Genomic DNA, 15,502 nt, shown 5'->3' with positions numbered 1-15,502 from the left:
CCCGCCTCTAGTTGCCTGTTCAGGCGATGGGCCTGTTCTGCGGTCGCTGGCACTGAGAGGCACGGCAGGTGGCCCGGCTGGGGCCGCGCTTCGCGGGCAGGGATGCTCGCTGCCGCTTGCTGAGACCCTCGGCCGCCCGGGCTGTGCCCTGTGGATGACGGGAGGAGCCCGGGGCAGGGGGGAAGCTGCTTCCGAACTCTTCGGGCTGTTGAGGGTCGCTCGCCCACTGGGCGCGCCGAGCAGCTGTGGGGATGGTTGTGCCAGCACAGGGGGGCAAGGCAGAGAAGAACAAAGGTAAATGAGAGAAGGGCGGCTTGTACTGGGGCCAGCCAGTGTTTGGGTATGGCATGGGTTAATTTTCACATGCCTGCAACACAGGTGAAAGTCTCAGCCGTATTATAATGCTTTGCTGTGGCTCTCTTCTGCAGCTGAAGAGAGTAAAATTACTGCCTCTGTGAATGGGGCCTTTATGGCTGAGGACTACCAAGTTCTGATTTCAGCCCGAGTATTATTTTATAGATGTCTTAAATACGATTGCCAAACTCATCATGAGTGATTTCTATCTGCTCATATGTTTTGGTGTCTTGTATTATAACTTATAAAAATGTATTATGGATAATAAAACTTATGGAAAAGAGAATATTAACTTTTAGGACAAAATTTGTGTAAAGAGTGTTTTGACCTGTGCTGATTTTTAAGAAGTTAAATATGTTACAACAGCAAGAGGTGTATGCATTGATAAGGTGTAGAGTATAAAGATGGAGAAAATGAAATGCCAGTGAAATTGGGTTGTTCTTGAGAAAGTTTCAAGTTTGTCACAGTAAGTTTTCTTAAGGAGAGCTCATTTTGGTTAGTGCTATTTAGCTGCTCTCAACAGTGATTGGGAAGTTGAATGCTAGCGTCCATTTGTGATTGTTTAATTTTTTTTATTTCTTTGTATTGGCTTTACAGTCCGAAATGAAATAATTTCAGAATGTTTCTGTTTCTATCTCAATTTAGATTGTGGGGTGACCATGGACAAGAAGCTTTAGAATCTGCCCATGTTTGTGTGATAAATGCAACAGCGACAGGAACAGAAATACTCAAAAACTTAGTTCTACCGGGTCAGTAGATATCTGTCCTGTATTTTCTTTGTAATGTATCTGCTAATTTCGTAATGCCTAGTTACTCATAATAGTTTTTTTCCTCATCTAAGGTATTGGTTCATTTACAATTGTCGATGGGAATCGGGTCTCTGGAGAAGATGTTGGAAATAAGTAGGTTTGTCACTAGTTTCCGATACAAACTGGGAAGTGGCAGTGTTTCATAAGTAGTTCCATCTCTATACCTGTTAAGAAATACTATAAAATTCTCTGTAATTTTAAAAGCCTCTCTGTGTTTTTTCCAGGTCTTTTGTGGTTTTGGATGTTTGTGATGTATACAGCATGCATGATAACTTTGATATGAGCTGCTAAATTTTGCATAGCTTTTTTTAGTTGCTGGTTTTGTATCTTGCATGTTTATTTGCTTCACAAATCAAGTTTATAAAGACGGTGATCTACTCAATACTAAAACATTTAAAAATAACTTGTTTGCTATAGTCTTGAGATATGACGATGTATGTATTGCTTGTGTTTCAGCATGGCTACATAGATTTTCTGTAACTTTGGTGATGAAAACCACTTACTTTTCATTAGTTTATCATTCTGAAACTGACTGATAGCCATTTATTAGCTTTCATAGCTTTAAAAGCTAATAAAGATAAGAAACTCTTTACAAATTCTATAAAAATAGGTCACATTCTTTTATGGTTCAGGTGGATACCTACAAATAGCTGTCTGCTTACAGGGGTTATATGTGGGGGAAGGATATTCTGTTACATGAAGAAATGGGTACTAATGGGTGTTTAATTAGCCTAGTGAAAAAGAATCTGCAATATCATCTGGTTTCTAGAGGAGTTTGGCATGTCTTGTTTTTCTGATTTGTGGCTCAGGTATTAGAAGGTTTTTCATTTAGAAACCTACCATGAGGAAAATACTACAGTTGTAGGGAGGAGAAAAGCAGATTTAAGGGGGAACTCTGTTTATTGATTATGAGAGTCAGGAACTTATTCCACACAAAAAAATGTAGCTTTAATATTGGTTTTCTTCAAAATAATGTCACGTGTAACTTTCTTTCTCATCTTCTTTTCAGTTTCTTTCTACAAAAAAGCCATATTGGGCAGGTAAGGAGATAATAAATATCACTAGGTGTATTGAAAGCATGAAAGTTTGAGTAAATACTCAAATGTAATATTATGAGTAATGTTAAAAACATGTATGTATAGGTTAAAAGCTGTTTATTCTTTGACAAAATTCCCCATGCTTTTTAGTTGCTCATAAATGAGAATATAAGCACAATTCTGGAAAGATTGAATGGAGAAAATGAGCTTGAAAGGATAAGGTGAAAGAGAATTGTGGTTGAAGGAATAAATCTAAGAGTAGAGAGGTAAATAGGGAGGAGAATCGTAAAAACAGGAGAGTACAAAAGACATCGATAACTCCTGGTAACTAATAAATATTACTAAAAATAGTCTCAAACACATCTCTGCTGTTAAGGCATTTATTTTGTCTTTAGATAAGCAAGGCTTAGAATAAGAAATTCTAGCTTACGATGGAGTCTTTTTTTTTTGGCATGTAACGTATGTAATATATAGTATATGATATAAAGTATATAATAATACAGTATATGATATAAATTATATTTCAGGAGATTAAACATTGTTTTGATTGTTCTGAAACAGAATCGTGCCCAGAGTGCCACTGAACTCTTGCAAGAATTGAATAATGATGTTTCTGGAAACTTTGTGGAAGAGGTTTGTTTTCCTTAGCTAGTTAGTTGTATGTTTCTTGTTATACAATGTGATAAAAGTATGAAATAATGGCTGTGTGTTGTCTTTGTAATGTTGCAGTTTAAGTAGCTTCATGATAAAGCAACGTTTGAGAACGAAGATCTTAAGTTATTTGCAAAATGTCAATTTATGTATTTTAAACATTTTTTTATTACTTTGTTATAATATTATGGCTTTCATTTAACTTTTTACATTGAATGTTGAGACTTGCTGTGTATTCAGAAATTTTCCCAGTGTTTCCTGATATACTTTTTTTCCCCCCACTATTTAGAGTCCAGAAAAACTTCTTGACAGTGACCCTTCCTTTTTTAATCGCTTTAACTTGGTAGTTGCAACACAACTACCAGAAAGGTAAAGAATCGTTTGAAGTTGTTTGTTTGTTTTCATCCAGTTGTAAAAGCAGGTTTAATTGCAGGCATAGTCTTGCAGGAAAACTTATGCAAAACAGAACTCTCATTGTGAAGGAAAGTTACAGTAAATGATGGTGTTTTTCTATGGGTCTTTTTATATGTTAATACATAGTTTAAAATCTTTCAGATCCATGCCTGACTCCTAGGTGTATTTGTCTGTGTCAAGTACTATTTTGTAGCCCAAGATCATGATAAAAAGTAGTATTCTTTTGTAAAACTTAACAAATCTGTGGTATCTTCAGATTTTTTCAAATGAATGTTATCGTTTGTGTAGGTCTTTCCATTTTACCTATGCTCATATTATATTATATTTTTAATTCTGTTGCCCATATAAACTTTGTCAAGACCAGAAGTTCTTGAGGTTTTTTTTAACCTCTTCCTTTTTTTTTTCCTGCTGAGAGGCCTCTTACATAGACTCATAGAACCATTAAGGTTGGAAAAGACCCCTAAAGTCATCAAGTTCAACGGTCAACCTAATGCCAGCATGCCCACTAAACCATGTCCCAAAGTGCCACATCTGCGTGCTATTTGACACCTCCGGGGTTGGTGACGCCACCACATCCCTTGGCAGCCTTTTCTAATGCTTGACCACTCTTTCAGTAAAGAAGTTTTTCCTAATATCCAATCTAACCCTGCCCTAGCACAACTTAAGACTATTTCCTCTCGTCCTATGGCTTGTTACTTGGAAGAAGAGACCAACACCCACCTCTCTGCAACCTCCTTTCAGGTAGTTGTGGAGAGTGATAAGGTCTCCCCTCAGCCTCCTCTTCTCTTGACTAAACACTCCCAGTTCCCTCAGCTGCTCCTCATAGGACTTGTCCTCCAGACCTATCACTGGCTTCATTGCCCTTCTCTGGACACACTCCCGTATGCCACCTTCCAGTAAACAGTTCAGATGAAAAATGACAACTCTGAGTACTGAGAAACTTGGGGAAGAAGAACATGCTTCTGTTTTGGTAGACAGGCTGCCTCCACAGAAGCAAGAGGTTGCTGGATAGATGAGTAGTTAAATCTTGCTTTTGTGAGGAAGTGGCTGTTGTTCATACTTTATCTTACCTCCCCCTACTTACAGAGGAGCTAGAGATGCTGTCTCTTACAGAAATAAAAGCCAGCTTGCCTCTTTGAAGTGTTGATTCCCTTGCAGGCATTTGTGGATAAAGAATATTTCTTATGTGCTATTAAAAAAAAATTCTTATGTGGTATTGGAATTACTGCTACTGAAAGTTATGTTTATGCAACACAGATCTAATTGTTTTTTTTTCTTTCACAACTCATTGAAGTTTTATATTTAATTGGTATTTGGAGCATTTGGGAGGATAGAGTTAAATATAAGTAACCTAATAAATGTATTTCCAATGTAGTGTAAATTCACATATAAAATTAATCGCCTTATGTGTGCTTAGAATCATCATAATATTAGTGTTCTCTCAGAAAACACCTCTCGACGAGTGACTTGTACAAGAGTTAACTTTATAGCTAACTGTTGTCCTCTTGTATATCTGAAAAAAAATGTTTTCCTTACAGTACATTGCTGCGCTTGGCTGAACTTCTCTGGAATTCTAACATTCCTCTGCTGGTCTGCAGGACTTATGGACTGGTTGGTTATATGAGAGTCATTATTAAAGAACATACAGGTTAGAGGGTTTTCTGAGATAAAGGCTTTTCTGAAAGGTTTAAAGTTTTAATATGTAATGTCACTTTGATTTTTTTTTTAATTTATTAATCTATTTCTCTTTTTCCCCCTTCTTTATCTTGTGGTGTATTTAGTATTTGTTAAGTCTTAATTAATTTGCAGTTCATCAGCAGGAGCATTCTTTGAGGAATGCATAGAAATTATGGACTGCAACAAATTGTAAAATTGGTGATTATCCTGACGTTAAAGTTAACTTACACAAAAGACTCGTTTTGGGAATTAAGCAGTTAATCGAGCAGATTATGCACTGTATTTGATGTATAGCTCTGTTTTGAAGGCCGGACATAAAACTGAAATGCATTGTGTATTTTTTTCAGTTGTGGAATCTCATCCTGACAATATGTTAGAAGATTTGAGACTGGACAAACCATTTCCAGAACTGAGGGAACATGTTCAGTCTTATGACTTGGATCATATGGACAAAAAGGTTGGTATGTGGTCTGTGCTATGTGCTCCAAGATGGATGAGGACATAGAACAGGGATTCTATGAAAATGACTCTTGGCAGATGACTTTTTTTGTTGCCAAGTCTCATCTGAGCAGAGGCAACTGTGGAATCAGTCACGAGGTACTATTTTTGTCCTCTGACACAAATGTTACAGTCTGTATTTAAATATTAAGCAAGTGTGGGTCTTGGGAAGTAAGGAATATTCTTGGACAACTTGGTCTTTTGTTGGATTGATTCCTCCTCACCCTTCCTTTTTATTTTTATGATTATCCACTGCTGCAGAGCTTTGCAGTGTGGGTATTTGTACATAATGTAAGTTCTGCTCCAGAAAAATATTGGAGAACTTGGCTCAGCCACCATTCTTTTAAGTAAAGGAATAATAATGTAATAATTTGTTCTATAGTAGTTAGAGAATGTTATTTCTCAATGAAAATCTGGAAAATATCCAGTGTTTTCACAATAGTGGAAGGGATGTTAGTTTACATTTAAAATAGGTTTTTTGTCTCCTGTTTTTATATTTTCTCAACTTGACAAAGATTTATCTGCTGTTCATTTGCAGGACCATAGCCACACTCCATGGATTGTGATTGTATCCAAGTATCTAACAAAATGGTTCAATGAGGTATATTGCAAAACTCATCAGTCTATTATTATTACTACTTTATGTATGTCTTTTATAAACTAGATTATTTTGTTAATGTGTAACAGATAAAGCAAGGTGGAATCATAAAAATATATTAATGGAAATAGAAGTGATGTATGTGAACAGTGGCAAACTCTAGTGGTCTAAACCCAATGGGGTTCACAGTAGATGTTTTAAAGACAAAATGTTTTTGTTTTTTAAATTTAGAAAAGTGATCAGTTGCCTAAGAGTTACAAAGAAAAAGAAGCCTTCAGACAATTGATTCGTCAAGGTAATATATGTCCTAGGTGTCACTTATTCATACTGGCAGAAATATATCAAGGCAATATCTGAAAAATAATGAGAAATTCTCTTAGGGTTAATTTATGAAAATCTGCTGGCATATCCAGTACAATTCTTCTCCTAAATGATTGTTTTATACTAGTGGTTCTTGATATCCCAGGTTTGCTTATAAATGCAGTTTTGGCAGTGTTTCTTACTGTTTGCTGTTTAAGATCAAGAGTATGTTTTGATCTGGGTGGGAGGAGAAAAGAGAAAATCCTGTAAAAATGTTGATGTTTGACACAGAAGATGTGATGAAGAGGAAAGCAAGTGGCTTTTGATACTGCAGTTTTTTTAACTGTAAGTATTTGGTTGGTCAGCTGACCCATCAAACTGTTGGTAGTCCAAATAACTCATCTAGAGAGAGAAAGATTGTGTAGCTACTGAATACTCTGTAACAAGTATGTGAAGAGGCTCAATTTTTTTCAGATGTTTCAATCTAATAACTTTAGCGGGTGCTAAAATTAATGAGGCATTTTTAAGATCTAGAAACACATTCTCTGAAATTAGTGTAGAATAAGAACATTAACTGAATTTTTGGTATTTACTCATTTAAAGCTGGTCTGTGTGCACATTGCTGAGGGGTTCAGACATCCTTATCCCCAGCTTGGGCTAGGGAACTGATCTGATCTATAGTAATGACCTTTGGTTAAATTAGGTTTTTAGTGGAGTACATTTCTTGGTCTGGCTTACTTTGTGGGTTCACAAGTGTTTGCCATATTGGACAAAAAACCTCACTACAGCATGACTTGGGCTGGGAAGGAGAGTTGAATTGACATTTTACCACCATCGACATTAATGTAGTGGTTATGAAACTTTACTCCTTCTCACACACATAAACTGGTATATTTGTGATACGTAACTTCTATTTAACATCAGGAAAATTAATCATATGGAGAATCTACATGTAGTTAGTTTTATCAGTGCATCTTACTCATAATTCAGTTTTTTGCCAATTATTTATTATGCCACAAATACATCCCAAGCCAGTTTGCTCTGTTGGTAAGACCTAAATGATGAGATGTAATTCAGAGAATTGTGTATTTTTATTATTGCTTTTTCAATAAGGAATCTTGAAGAATGAAAATGGGACGCCAGAAGATGAAGAGAACTTTGAAGAAGCTATAAAAAGTGTGAACACAGCACTAAACACCACGGAGGTAAAATAAACATTTATATGCAAAATTGAAGAAACTTCAAATACCTCATTTTTTTCAGAACATATTATGCATTTTTAGGACAGGGGTTCCATTTGCCACATTTATATTTAGGTAAAACAGGATTACTACAATGTTAAAATTGAAATAGTACGTAGTAAAATAGAACTAGACTAGGTGGCACTGTAACTTACAGAAATTCTTTTGCTTCCTTGCTCATGCAAGGAAGCTGCTTTTCCTTTCTGAAGACCCAAATTCAAGTATAGAATGGGTCAGTAACCAGAGTTCACTAGTAGTGTATTCCTGTCTTAAACTTTATCAGATTTTCTTTTACAGATTAAAATGTAAAGTGCTTGGTACAGTTATAAAGAATTAGCAGTCACTGGTGTGGATGATACCCGATTTAAATACTTTGCTAGGAGAGGGACAGTCAGAAAGCATATGTTGAAATTGTGCTGTGTTGAAACCGCTTGCTATTGTATTTATTCTGTATAGAAATGAAGTGCTGCAAAGGACCTTTGATTCGACAAATTCAGAACTCTCCTCTTGAAGAAACATGTTACGAAATTCCTTTCATAAACTGATCAAGCTTAAAAACGTTAAAAGTGAAGTTTTCATTGTTTTTAAATAATGCTGAAGTAGTAACTCATGGTTTAGAATTGACCTCAGGTTTCCTTAATCTCTCATCCATGGTGAATTGCAAAAGCTACACAAAGTAAAAGCACATTCTTTGATTCTTTCTAGATTGTATTCTATTTTTATTTGAGCTGTGCTGATCTTTGCTTGGACGATCACATTAAATCTCCCAAGAATGCAGCGGGTAAAACTTAGTGCTGACGTCTGAGCCACTACAAGCCATGTCCCACGCTGTTAGTGATTTATTTCAGTTTGTGCCAGACTGAACTGCAGCAGTTAAGGAGTCAAAACACTCATTTTTGCTGCGCCTCTTCACTTCCCCGGCCTTTATGTGGCTCTGCCTCTGGCAGATACGATGGGCAGCTGGGACTGGTGGTACCTTTTGCTGATGCTGCTACCAGTTTTTTAAATTTTCCATGTAAAAGGTGGAAATGAGGTGAGAATTTGTTTGTGACATTCATCTTGATCAGATGTGTGAACAATGCCTTGTTCTCAGGCAGTGCTACTGTTTGAAATATGTCTGAGAAGCACTAAAATTCAGAAGAGATTTTGGTATGAAACTCTGAGGTTGCTTAGAGTTGGTTCACCTATGTAATGAGTGTTGAGATAATTCAAGAAATCAAAGTCATCTAAATACAAACCAAATTTTTCTTTTAATAGATTCCAAGATGCATTCAAGAGATTTTTAATGATGATTGCTGCATAAATCTGACAGAGCAGGTAATGAGTAATTAAGGGTAAGACTTAAATGTAGAAAAAGCATCATAAACAACATCTGTGTACATGACTGTCTCTTGTGTATTTGCAGTCACCCTCCTTCTGGATTTTGGTTCGAGCTGTAAAGGAATTTGTGGCAAATGAGGGGGAAGGAAGTTTGCCTGTCCGGGGCACTATTCCTGATATGATAGCAGACTCCAATAAATTTATCAAATTGCAAAATGTGTAAGTATACATTTTCTTCTGAGTAGTTACTAATGGTAGTAAATGGTGATGACTTCAGACATCACAAAATGCATGAATTCCTGTATTTTATTTTATTTTTTTCTTTTAAAGTGTTTATGTGGGACTGGGCTGAGGAGGGGTGTGGGAAGCATGGCAGCCTGGGGCTGGCTGCTGCTTGTATAGATGCTCTCTGCTGTTTGGAACCAGGTCCAGTTCAGCACATCCAGTTTCCTAAGGCTGGGTAGTAAGTGACCATTTATTTTCAGATCTAGTAAAGACCTTCCTTTGGGATAGTAGATCCCACAGCCCAGCTGCTGCTGTCCAAAGCAGATGGCTGCTTGAACACAGCCTTTGGTTTTTCTCCTCAAGATGTATGTCAACCTGGTTACAGGAATTCTAGTTTCCTAGATACTTAATTCTCAATACTTAAACCTAATTAATACCCTTTGGAGGGATTGTTTTGTAGATAAGGCAGATTGTGAACGTTAACTGTAAATACTAAACAGCATCAGTGTGGATCAAGATTTTTCAGAAAGGCCATCTTTATGCATGTATCCTCAACATGAACTTACTATTCCTGTGCATCATGGACATGATGCAAATTGTTGGGCCAAAAAGACTTTCTTGCAGCGTACTACATTTTATTTGCAGTCGATTGCTTCTTCCTCCTTTTTTATCATTAAAATGAAGCAGTACCTTGCAGTCGACTCTGTTAAATTTATTGTCTGTGCAATTGTACTGTTGCATTGTTCAAATGGGAAAGTATTATTTCTAATAGATTTTGATTGTTTCTCTGTAGATTCTGAAACGCAACCTGTACTAGAAAAATGGTTGTGTGTCTTAATAATGTTTACTGATCAAAATGAAATCTCTAATGTTAGGGGTACATTCCTCACAAACAGCATTAAAAAGATCTATATAAAAATGAACATCTGTAACGTCTGAAATAATTGATTGCTATTACTTCATGGAATTAACTCTAGAATGACAGTAAAGCCGGGAACTTTTATAATTATTTTGCTAAATTAAACAATAATCACTTCAGTTTGCACAATTTGTACATCTGAACTCTAAGCATCTGAATTTCCAGATCATTCTGTGCTTCAGTTCTCAATTCCAATAAGCATTGCAGGGTTTTAATTCATAGATAAAACAATTAACAGTTCCTTAAAACGAGCTCTTAAATTGAATTTAATTAAATACTGTGTTGTTGAGATGTTTGCATTGTCATAAGTCTTAACAGAACTAATACACTATGGCTACAACTACTAAAATACAGAAATTAATGAAATGTTAGAAGGCCAATGAAGGACATGTAGCAGTTATTCTGAAACTACATAATATTCTTCCTCAGACTGTTTGTAGTACTATTCATTTTAATTTTAACCAATATCTAAGCAGCGCATTTAGTGAACAGCTCAGCCATGCCAAACACACAGGGAGTTAGTAAGTGCATTCATGGTCTTGAGATAGCTCACTTCCATTGTGCAGCTTATATTTTGTCTTTATAATATAAAACAAAAATAAATGGTCTTCACTGTGAAGTTGGTGGGTTCATGCTGTAGTTATTAAGACTTCTTTATTATTAACAGATACCGTGAAAAAGCGAAGAAGGATATCACTGCTGTGGGTAACCATGCTGCTAAATTGTTACAGTCCCTAGGCAAGGTAATTACAAATGTACGACTGTTGTGGCAGGCTAGGAATACTTTTAACCTGACGTTCTCAACAGAAATAAGTCACAGGAGACAGATAGGAGAAGAGAAGGCTTAATTACCTCACTCTTTTCAAAAGGCTTAAGTAAGTTCTAATGAAATCTAATATCTCTGATCTGTTTTATTTGTCATTTTTGGTTTAGTCATATAAAGGTAAAAGGCACACAGGGATATACTATTTACAGTTTAAAATACTTCTTTTTTTTTTTTTTTGTAAGAATGACTAGTTATTTCACAATGAAAATATGAGTATCTCTGAAAATATAAATTCTCTGGTCATTGTTTGTACTGGAATAAGTATATTCTCTCTTTTAGGCACCCGAATCTATTTCAGAGAGAGAATTAAAATTGCTTTGTGAGTATGCTTGGATTCTGTTGCTGTGTTTATGCAAATGATCATATAGTTAAAAACTGTAGGTATTAATCGGTAGCTCTATTTGAATTTTTCAAATAAGTGCTTAGGAGTTGCATCCCTCATCTTCAGTGGAAGTAACATGTTCAGCATCTCTCAGTAGTGAGCGTATAAATGTTGGCTTTTATAAGTTATGGTATGTTTTCAGATCCAAACAACAGGTAGCAGATGTCCTCTACTTTCTGTCATTAGTACTTAATCACTCTTGCCCATTCTGTGATACTCACTTCAGAGTGCAGGCTCTCTAAACCTCTGGTACTCTGTAAAGGTAAAGCAGTGATGCAGCAAGTAGTACCATGGATGGCATTTTAGATTGCGTCAGTTCTGGATATGTATAAGCATCCATACAGCAGCCTGGCTAAGTCTTCCTGTAAGCACGTAGGCCAGAGCACACTGCCCCTGCGCTGGTACAGCATTTGCTGGGAGTTTTGAGTACCTCGCAGTTCCTTATTTTTGAGTGCTAGGTAATAGCTGCACATTGGGTTGTTTCATAGCAATGATACTGGAGAACAGTTTCCCACCTGTAGCTGTGCCATTAGAATATTCCAGGAGAATATGTGAGACTGTGGTAGATGTAGTGGAAGATTAAAGAACCCATGTTCATATGCAGCATGGAAGAGGAAACATGAAATTGATGGCTGTGATTAATGAATTGCTGTAGAAGAGCTACACATGTTGTGAGCTGTTACGTTAACGTGGCAGATACTTTGTGCTTATTTACTTCTAGAATCTAAGTGTATTTCACTAAAATAATTGTGATCATAGACCTAAATGGAGTTTAATAGATTTTATTACTGCAAACTACCAGAAGAAACAGAAGTGTTAAGTGCAATTCTGATAAGTTTCAGTCATTCACGTTTAACATGTCAGAGATACAGACTGGCAAAGATGTAGTAATTGGTGACACATTTAATTAGGTAATGCTCTTCTTTCTGCACCCTCTGCTTAGGCAGCAACTCAGCTTTTCTCCGAGTAGTACGATGTAGATCTCTGTCTGAAGAATACGGTTTAAACACTTTCAACAAGGATGAAATCAGTAAGTACTCCCTTTTGGAATGTACTTTAATTGCATATTCAACTTGAAATGGTTTTGTGATCAAAAAGAATTGTATGTTACATGTTCTATTTCATTATGCAGTTTTGTAATCTGGCATGAACTAGGAAGTATGGTTTCTTTTAAGAAAAGAAAAAACCTTTTTTCTTTCATTCTAAGTCTAGAATGTTGAATTCAATTTTATTTTGAAAGTTCAAAAATAACCTTACAGATTGATGCATGTTTCAGCAATTTTTTTCTTGCAGGTTTTATTTTTGATAGCACATAAATAAAACATTGATTTTTTCAGATTTCTCTTTTCTATATTTCTGACAGAGCTGGAAAGAGGCTTTCACCTGACCAAAGATATGAGAATAATTGTCTTGGCCCCTCCCAGCTTATCTTTTCAGTATGTCAGCTAGCAAACTAGTTACTTAATACTGTATTTTATTTTTTGAACTGGCATAAATTAAAACAAAATCTGGAAATAATTTTTTATCAAAGTTTAAGTGTATACAAGTTCTCTGAATGTTTTGGACAAAGTGTATATACATATGTTTTATAATATTTAAAATTCCAGTGAAAGCTCCTTGAATTAGTTGGTAATCTGCAATGTAATTTAAGTAGTAGTTAGTTAATATTTAAAGAATAATGTATGTTAAGGGATTTAAGACCTGTTTTATAATTATAGTCATTACACTTAAATATATGAAGTATGCATTTCAAATCCCAAAGTTGTAACTAAGGAATATCCCATTTTGTGTTACAGCAGCTGTCAGAGTTGAAACATTAATATCTTCACTGAACAGAATATATCAAATATGTGCAATATGGTTTTGTTATACTCTCTGGAGTCAAAATTTTGTATCTAACAGTTGACTTGCTGAGATTCTTAGTAGAGGTTGTTCTCATTAAGATTTCTCTTTACTGCAGATTTTACAGTTTAAGCACACGGGAAAGACTTGATTTCACTTAATTCAGAACCTTTCTTTTTCCATTTCATCTGTACCAGCTAACCAGTTCTCTTGCTGTTTTCAGTTTCCCATATGGATAATCCAGACAGTGAAATAGTGCTGTACTTGATGCTGCGGGCTGTAGATAGATTTTATAAGCAACATGGTAGATATCCAGGTATGTTAATACCAGTTATCTAATGTCATCAAAAGAAATATAAAGATCCAATAGTAATACTAATTAGTAATGCTAATTACAAACTACAAATACAACATTAGTTGTGGTTTTGTTTCTATATTAATATAACTTTAACAGTGTGGAAATTAAAATGATTTTTTTTCTTTGTGGACTTAAGGAATTTACGTGAATTGTTAGCACTGAAGTGCATTGCATGGATTATGTATAAGTTAAGCTATGTAGTAATTTGTCATTATAATGAATAGCATCAAAAGAATATTTGCTTATTATTAGTCTATTACTAGTTTTTTAATCAGCTTAGAAACTTTTCAGAAAAAATAGTTATGCTGCCATTTAAACCCATTAACTTTTAATGTAGTGTTACAGTTCTGTGATGAAACAGTTAACTTATTTTCCAGGTGTCTATAACTATCAGGTAGAAGATGATATTGGAAAACTAAAATCATCTGTTACTGGTTTCTTACAAGAACACGGATTGTCTGTAGCGGTGAAAGATGACTATGTTCATGAGTTGTAAGTATTATATCTTAAGTGTCACTTTGTCTGTAAAACTGACCTGAAAATGCTAACTGTTACTTTGCTCTCCAGCTGTCGCTATGGAGCTGCTGAGCCACATGCTATTGCTGCCTTCATGGGAGGTAAGAATGTCACTGCATTTCTGAGGTCCATACAAAAAAAACCCACCTGCTGCAATGCGGACTTGATTCAGAATCTCCCCTGGTTTATTTACTTTGCGTTGTCAGAGGAAAGACTGTGATCACAGAATGTAGTCAAAGATGGGATGAGAAGAAAGAAGAAAATCCTCCGCCTTTGTTCTCCAGATATGACCTCCAGTGGTATATAGAAAAAGTGCATACAGCAAGGGCTTAAAGTTAGTAAAAGAAACCAAAGAAACGTAGAAAATAACCTTGGTAGATCAATTCTGGTAGCTTAAAAATGTGTTTAAAAAAAAAATACTTGAAAGATGCTTTGAGTTAAAAAAAATGAAACAAGTAATTGTAGTACTATTAAGTATTTTAGAAAAATATGTAAAGGTATCTTCTGAAGAAATCACAGAATATTTCATACTACAGAAGAACACAAAGGGATCTCAGTGAAGTGGCCTTTCAATTTATTTTAAAGCTTAACTGTACATGATTTTTTTTAATTGAACCTCTGTATTTTATTTAAAGAGGTCACAACTTGCATGGGTCTACTCACACATTTTTACTGGTGCATGTGTGTATATATGTACACGGAGAGAGAGAAAGCATACACAGCAAAGTGTATGTAAAGCTGACTTCTGAAGTAACACTTTTTGAGCCTCTTGTACTGGGAAGTACTGAAAGGCATTTTTTCCTTCTAGGAATTACATTAGGTGCTTACAAAAGAATTCCAGTGTAGTGAATTCTAGATAAATAACAGAAAAATAACACTCTTTTACTGTTTTTTTTCAATATGGTCTGCTAACTACCTTCTGGGTCTTTGTTATCTGATTTGTTGTTTGTTTTTCTTTTACAGGAGCTGCGGCACAAGAGGTTATTAAAGTCATTACAGGGCAGTTTGTAATTTTTAATAACACCTATATTTACAGTGGAATGTCACAGACTTCAGCGACTTTCCAGCTGTAGGGTAATGATCTCGCATTTGTTGCCAACAGGCGCTGCTGCTGTGTTCTGTAAATACTGTGGTTCTGCCAATGGCTGGACTGTTCTGTATTGTTCTGCAAATTAAAGTTCCTTTATTTGTAACAATTTTAGCTCGTGTTTTGGGGTTTTTTTCCTGAGGACAAATAAAATCAAACCAAGTCCAGATTATTATTTTTTTAATTTAGAATTTTCTGATATACCTTTGAAAGAAAAAAGCAACTGTTTTGTGGCCTCGGAAGTTGCATGTATAAATTGGCTGACCTTGTGTGCAGCAGAGATCAATTTTTTTCATAAAAAATAGGTAAATGCATGTGGCGGTGGTGTTTCCCAAATGCAGAGTATGGAAACGGCTGCACTGAAAACCAAGTGATTTCCCACTAGCCGGAGCCTGGAGTCACGCCAAGGTTCGGGTGGCGCTCGGCGCACGTTACGGGGGCTCTGGTG

At 35.7% G+C, this 15,502-nt stretch overlaps 1 protein-coding gene across 1 annotated transcript in view; it reads left to right on the top strand.

Moving 5' to 3' along the window:
* NAE1 (NEDD8 activating enzyme E1 subunit 1) overlaps positions 1-15,094 on the top strand; it is a 15,405-nt gene extending 311 nt beyond the window's left edge. Inside the window, exons 2-20 of the mRNA XM_010184680.1 lie at positions 982-1,103; positions 1,196-1,256; positions 2,173-2,203; positions 2,762-2,833; positions 3,141-3,220; positions 4,804-4,913; positions 5,290-5,399; positions 5,979-6,041; positions 6,270-6,333; positions 7,452-7,543; positions 8,837-8,896; positions 8,985-9,118; positions 10,711-10,786; positions 11,149-11,188; positions 12,195-12,281; positions 13,317-13,409; positions 13,829-13,943; positions 14,019-14,068; positions 14,931-15,094. Coding sequence (XP_010182982.1) covers positions 982-1,103; positions 1,196-1,256; positions 2,173-2,203; positions 2,762-2,833; positions 3,141-3,220; positions 4,804-4,913; positions 5,290-5,399; positions 5,979-6,041; positions 6,270-6,333; positions 7,452-7,543; positions 8,837-8,896; positions 8,985-9,118; positions 10,711-10,786; positions 11,149-11,188; positions 12,195-12,281; positions 13,317-13,409; positions 13,829-13,943; positions 14,019-14,068; positions 14,931-15,040 — 1,570 coding nt within the window. The 3' untranslated portion in view covers positions 15,041-15,094. The remainder of the gene's footprint in view (positions 1-981; positions 1,104-1,195; positions 1,257-2,172; positions 2,204-2,761; positions 2,834-3,140; positions 3,221-4,803; positions 4,914-5,289; positions 5,400-5,978; positions 6,042-6,269; positions 6,334-7,451; positions 7,544-8,836; positions 8,897-8,984; positions 9,119-10,710; positions 10,787-11,148; positions 11,189-12,194; positions 12,282-13,316; positions 13,410-13,828; positions 13,944-14,018; positions 14,069-14,930) is intronic.
* Positions 15,095-15,502: the final 408 nt, after the last annotated feature.

Source organism: Mesitornis unicolor, unplaced genomic scaffold (genome assembly GCF_000695765.1).
Source record: "Mesitornis unicolor isolate BGI_N332 unplaced genomic scaffold, ASM69576v1 scaffold5700, whole genome shotgun sequence".
Classification (NCBI taxonomy): Eukaryota; Metazoa; Chordata; class Aves; order Mesitornithiformes; family Mesitornithidae; genus Mesitornis; species Mesitornis unicolor.
This window is presented reverse-complemented; position numbering and strand designations above follow the sequence as displayed.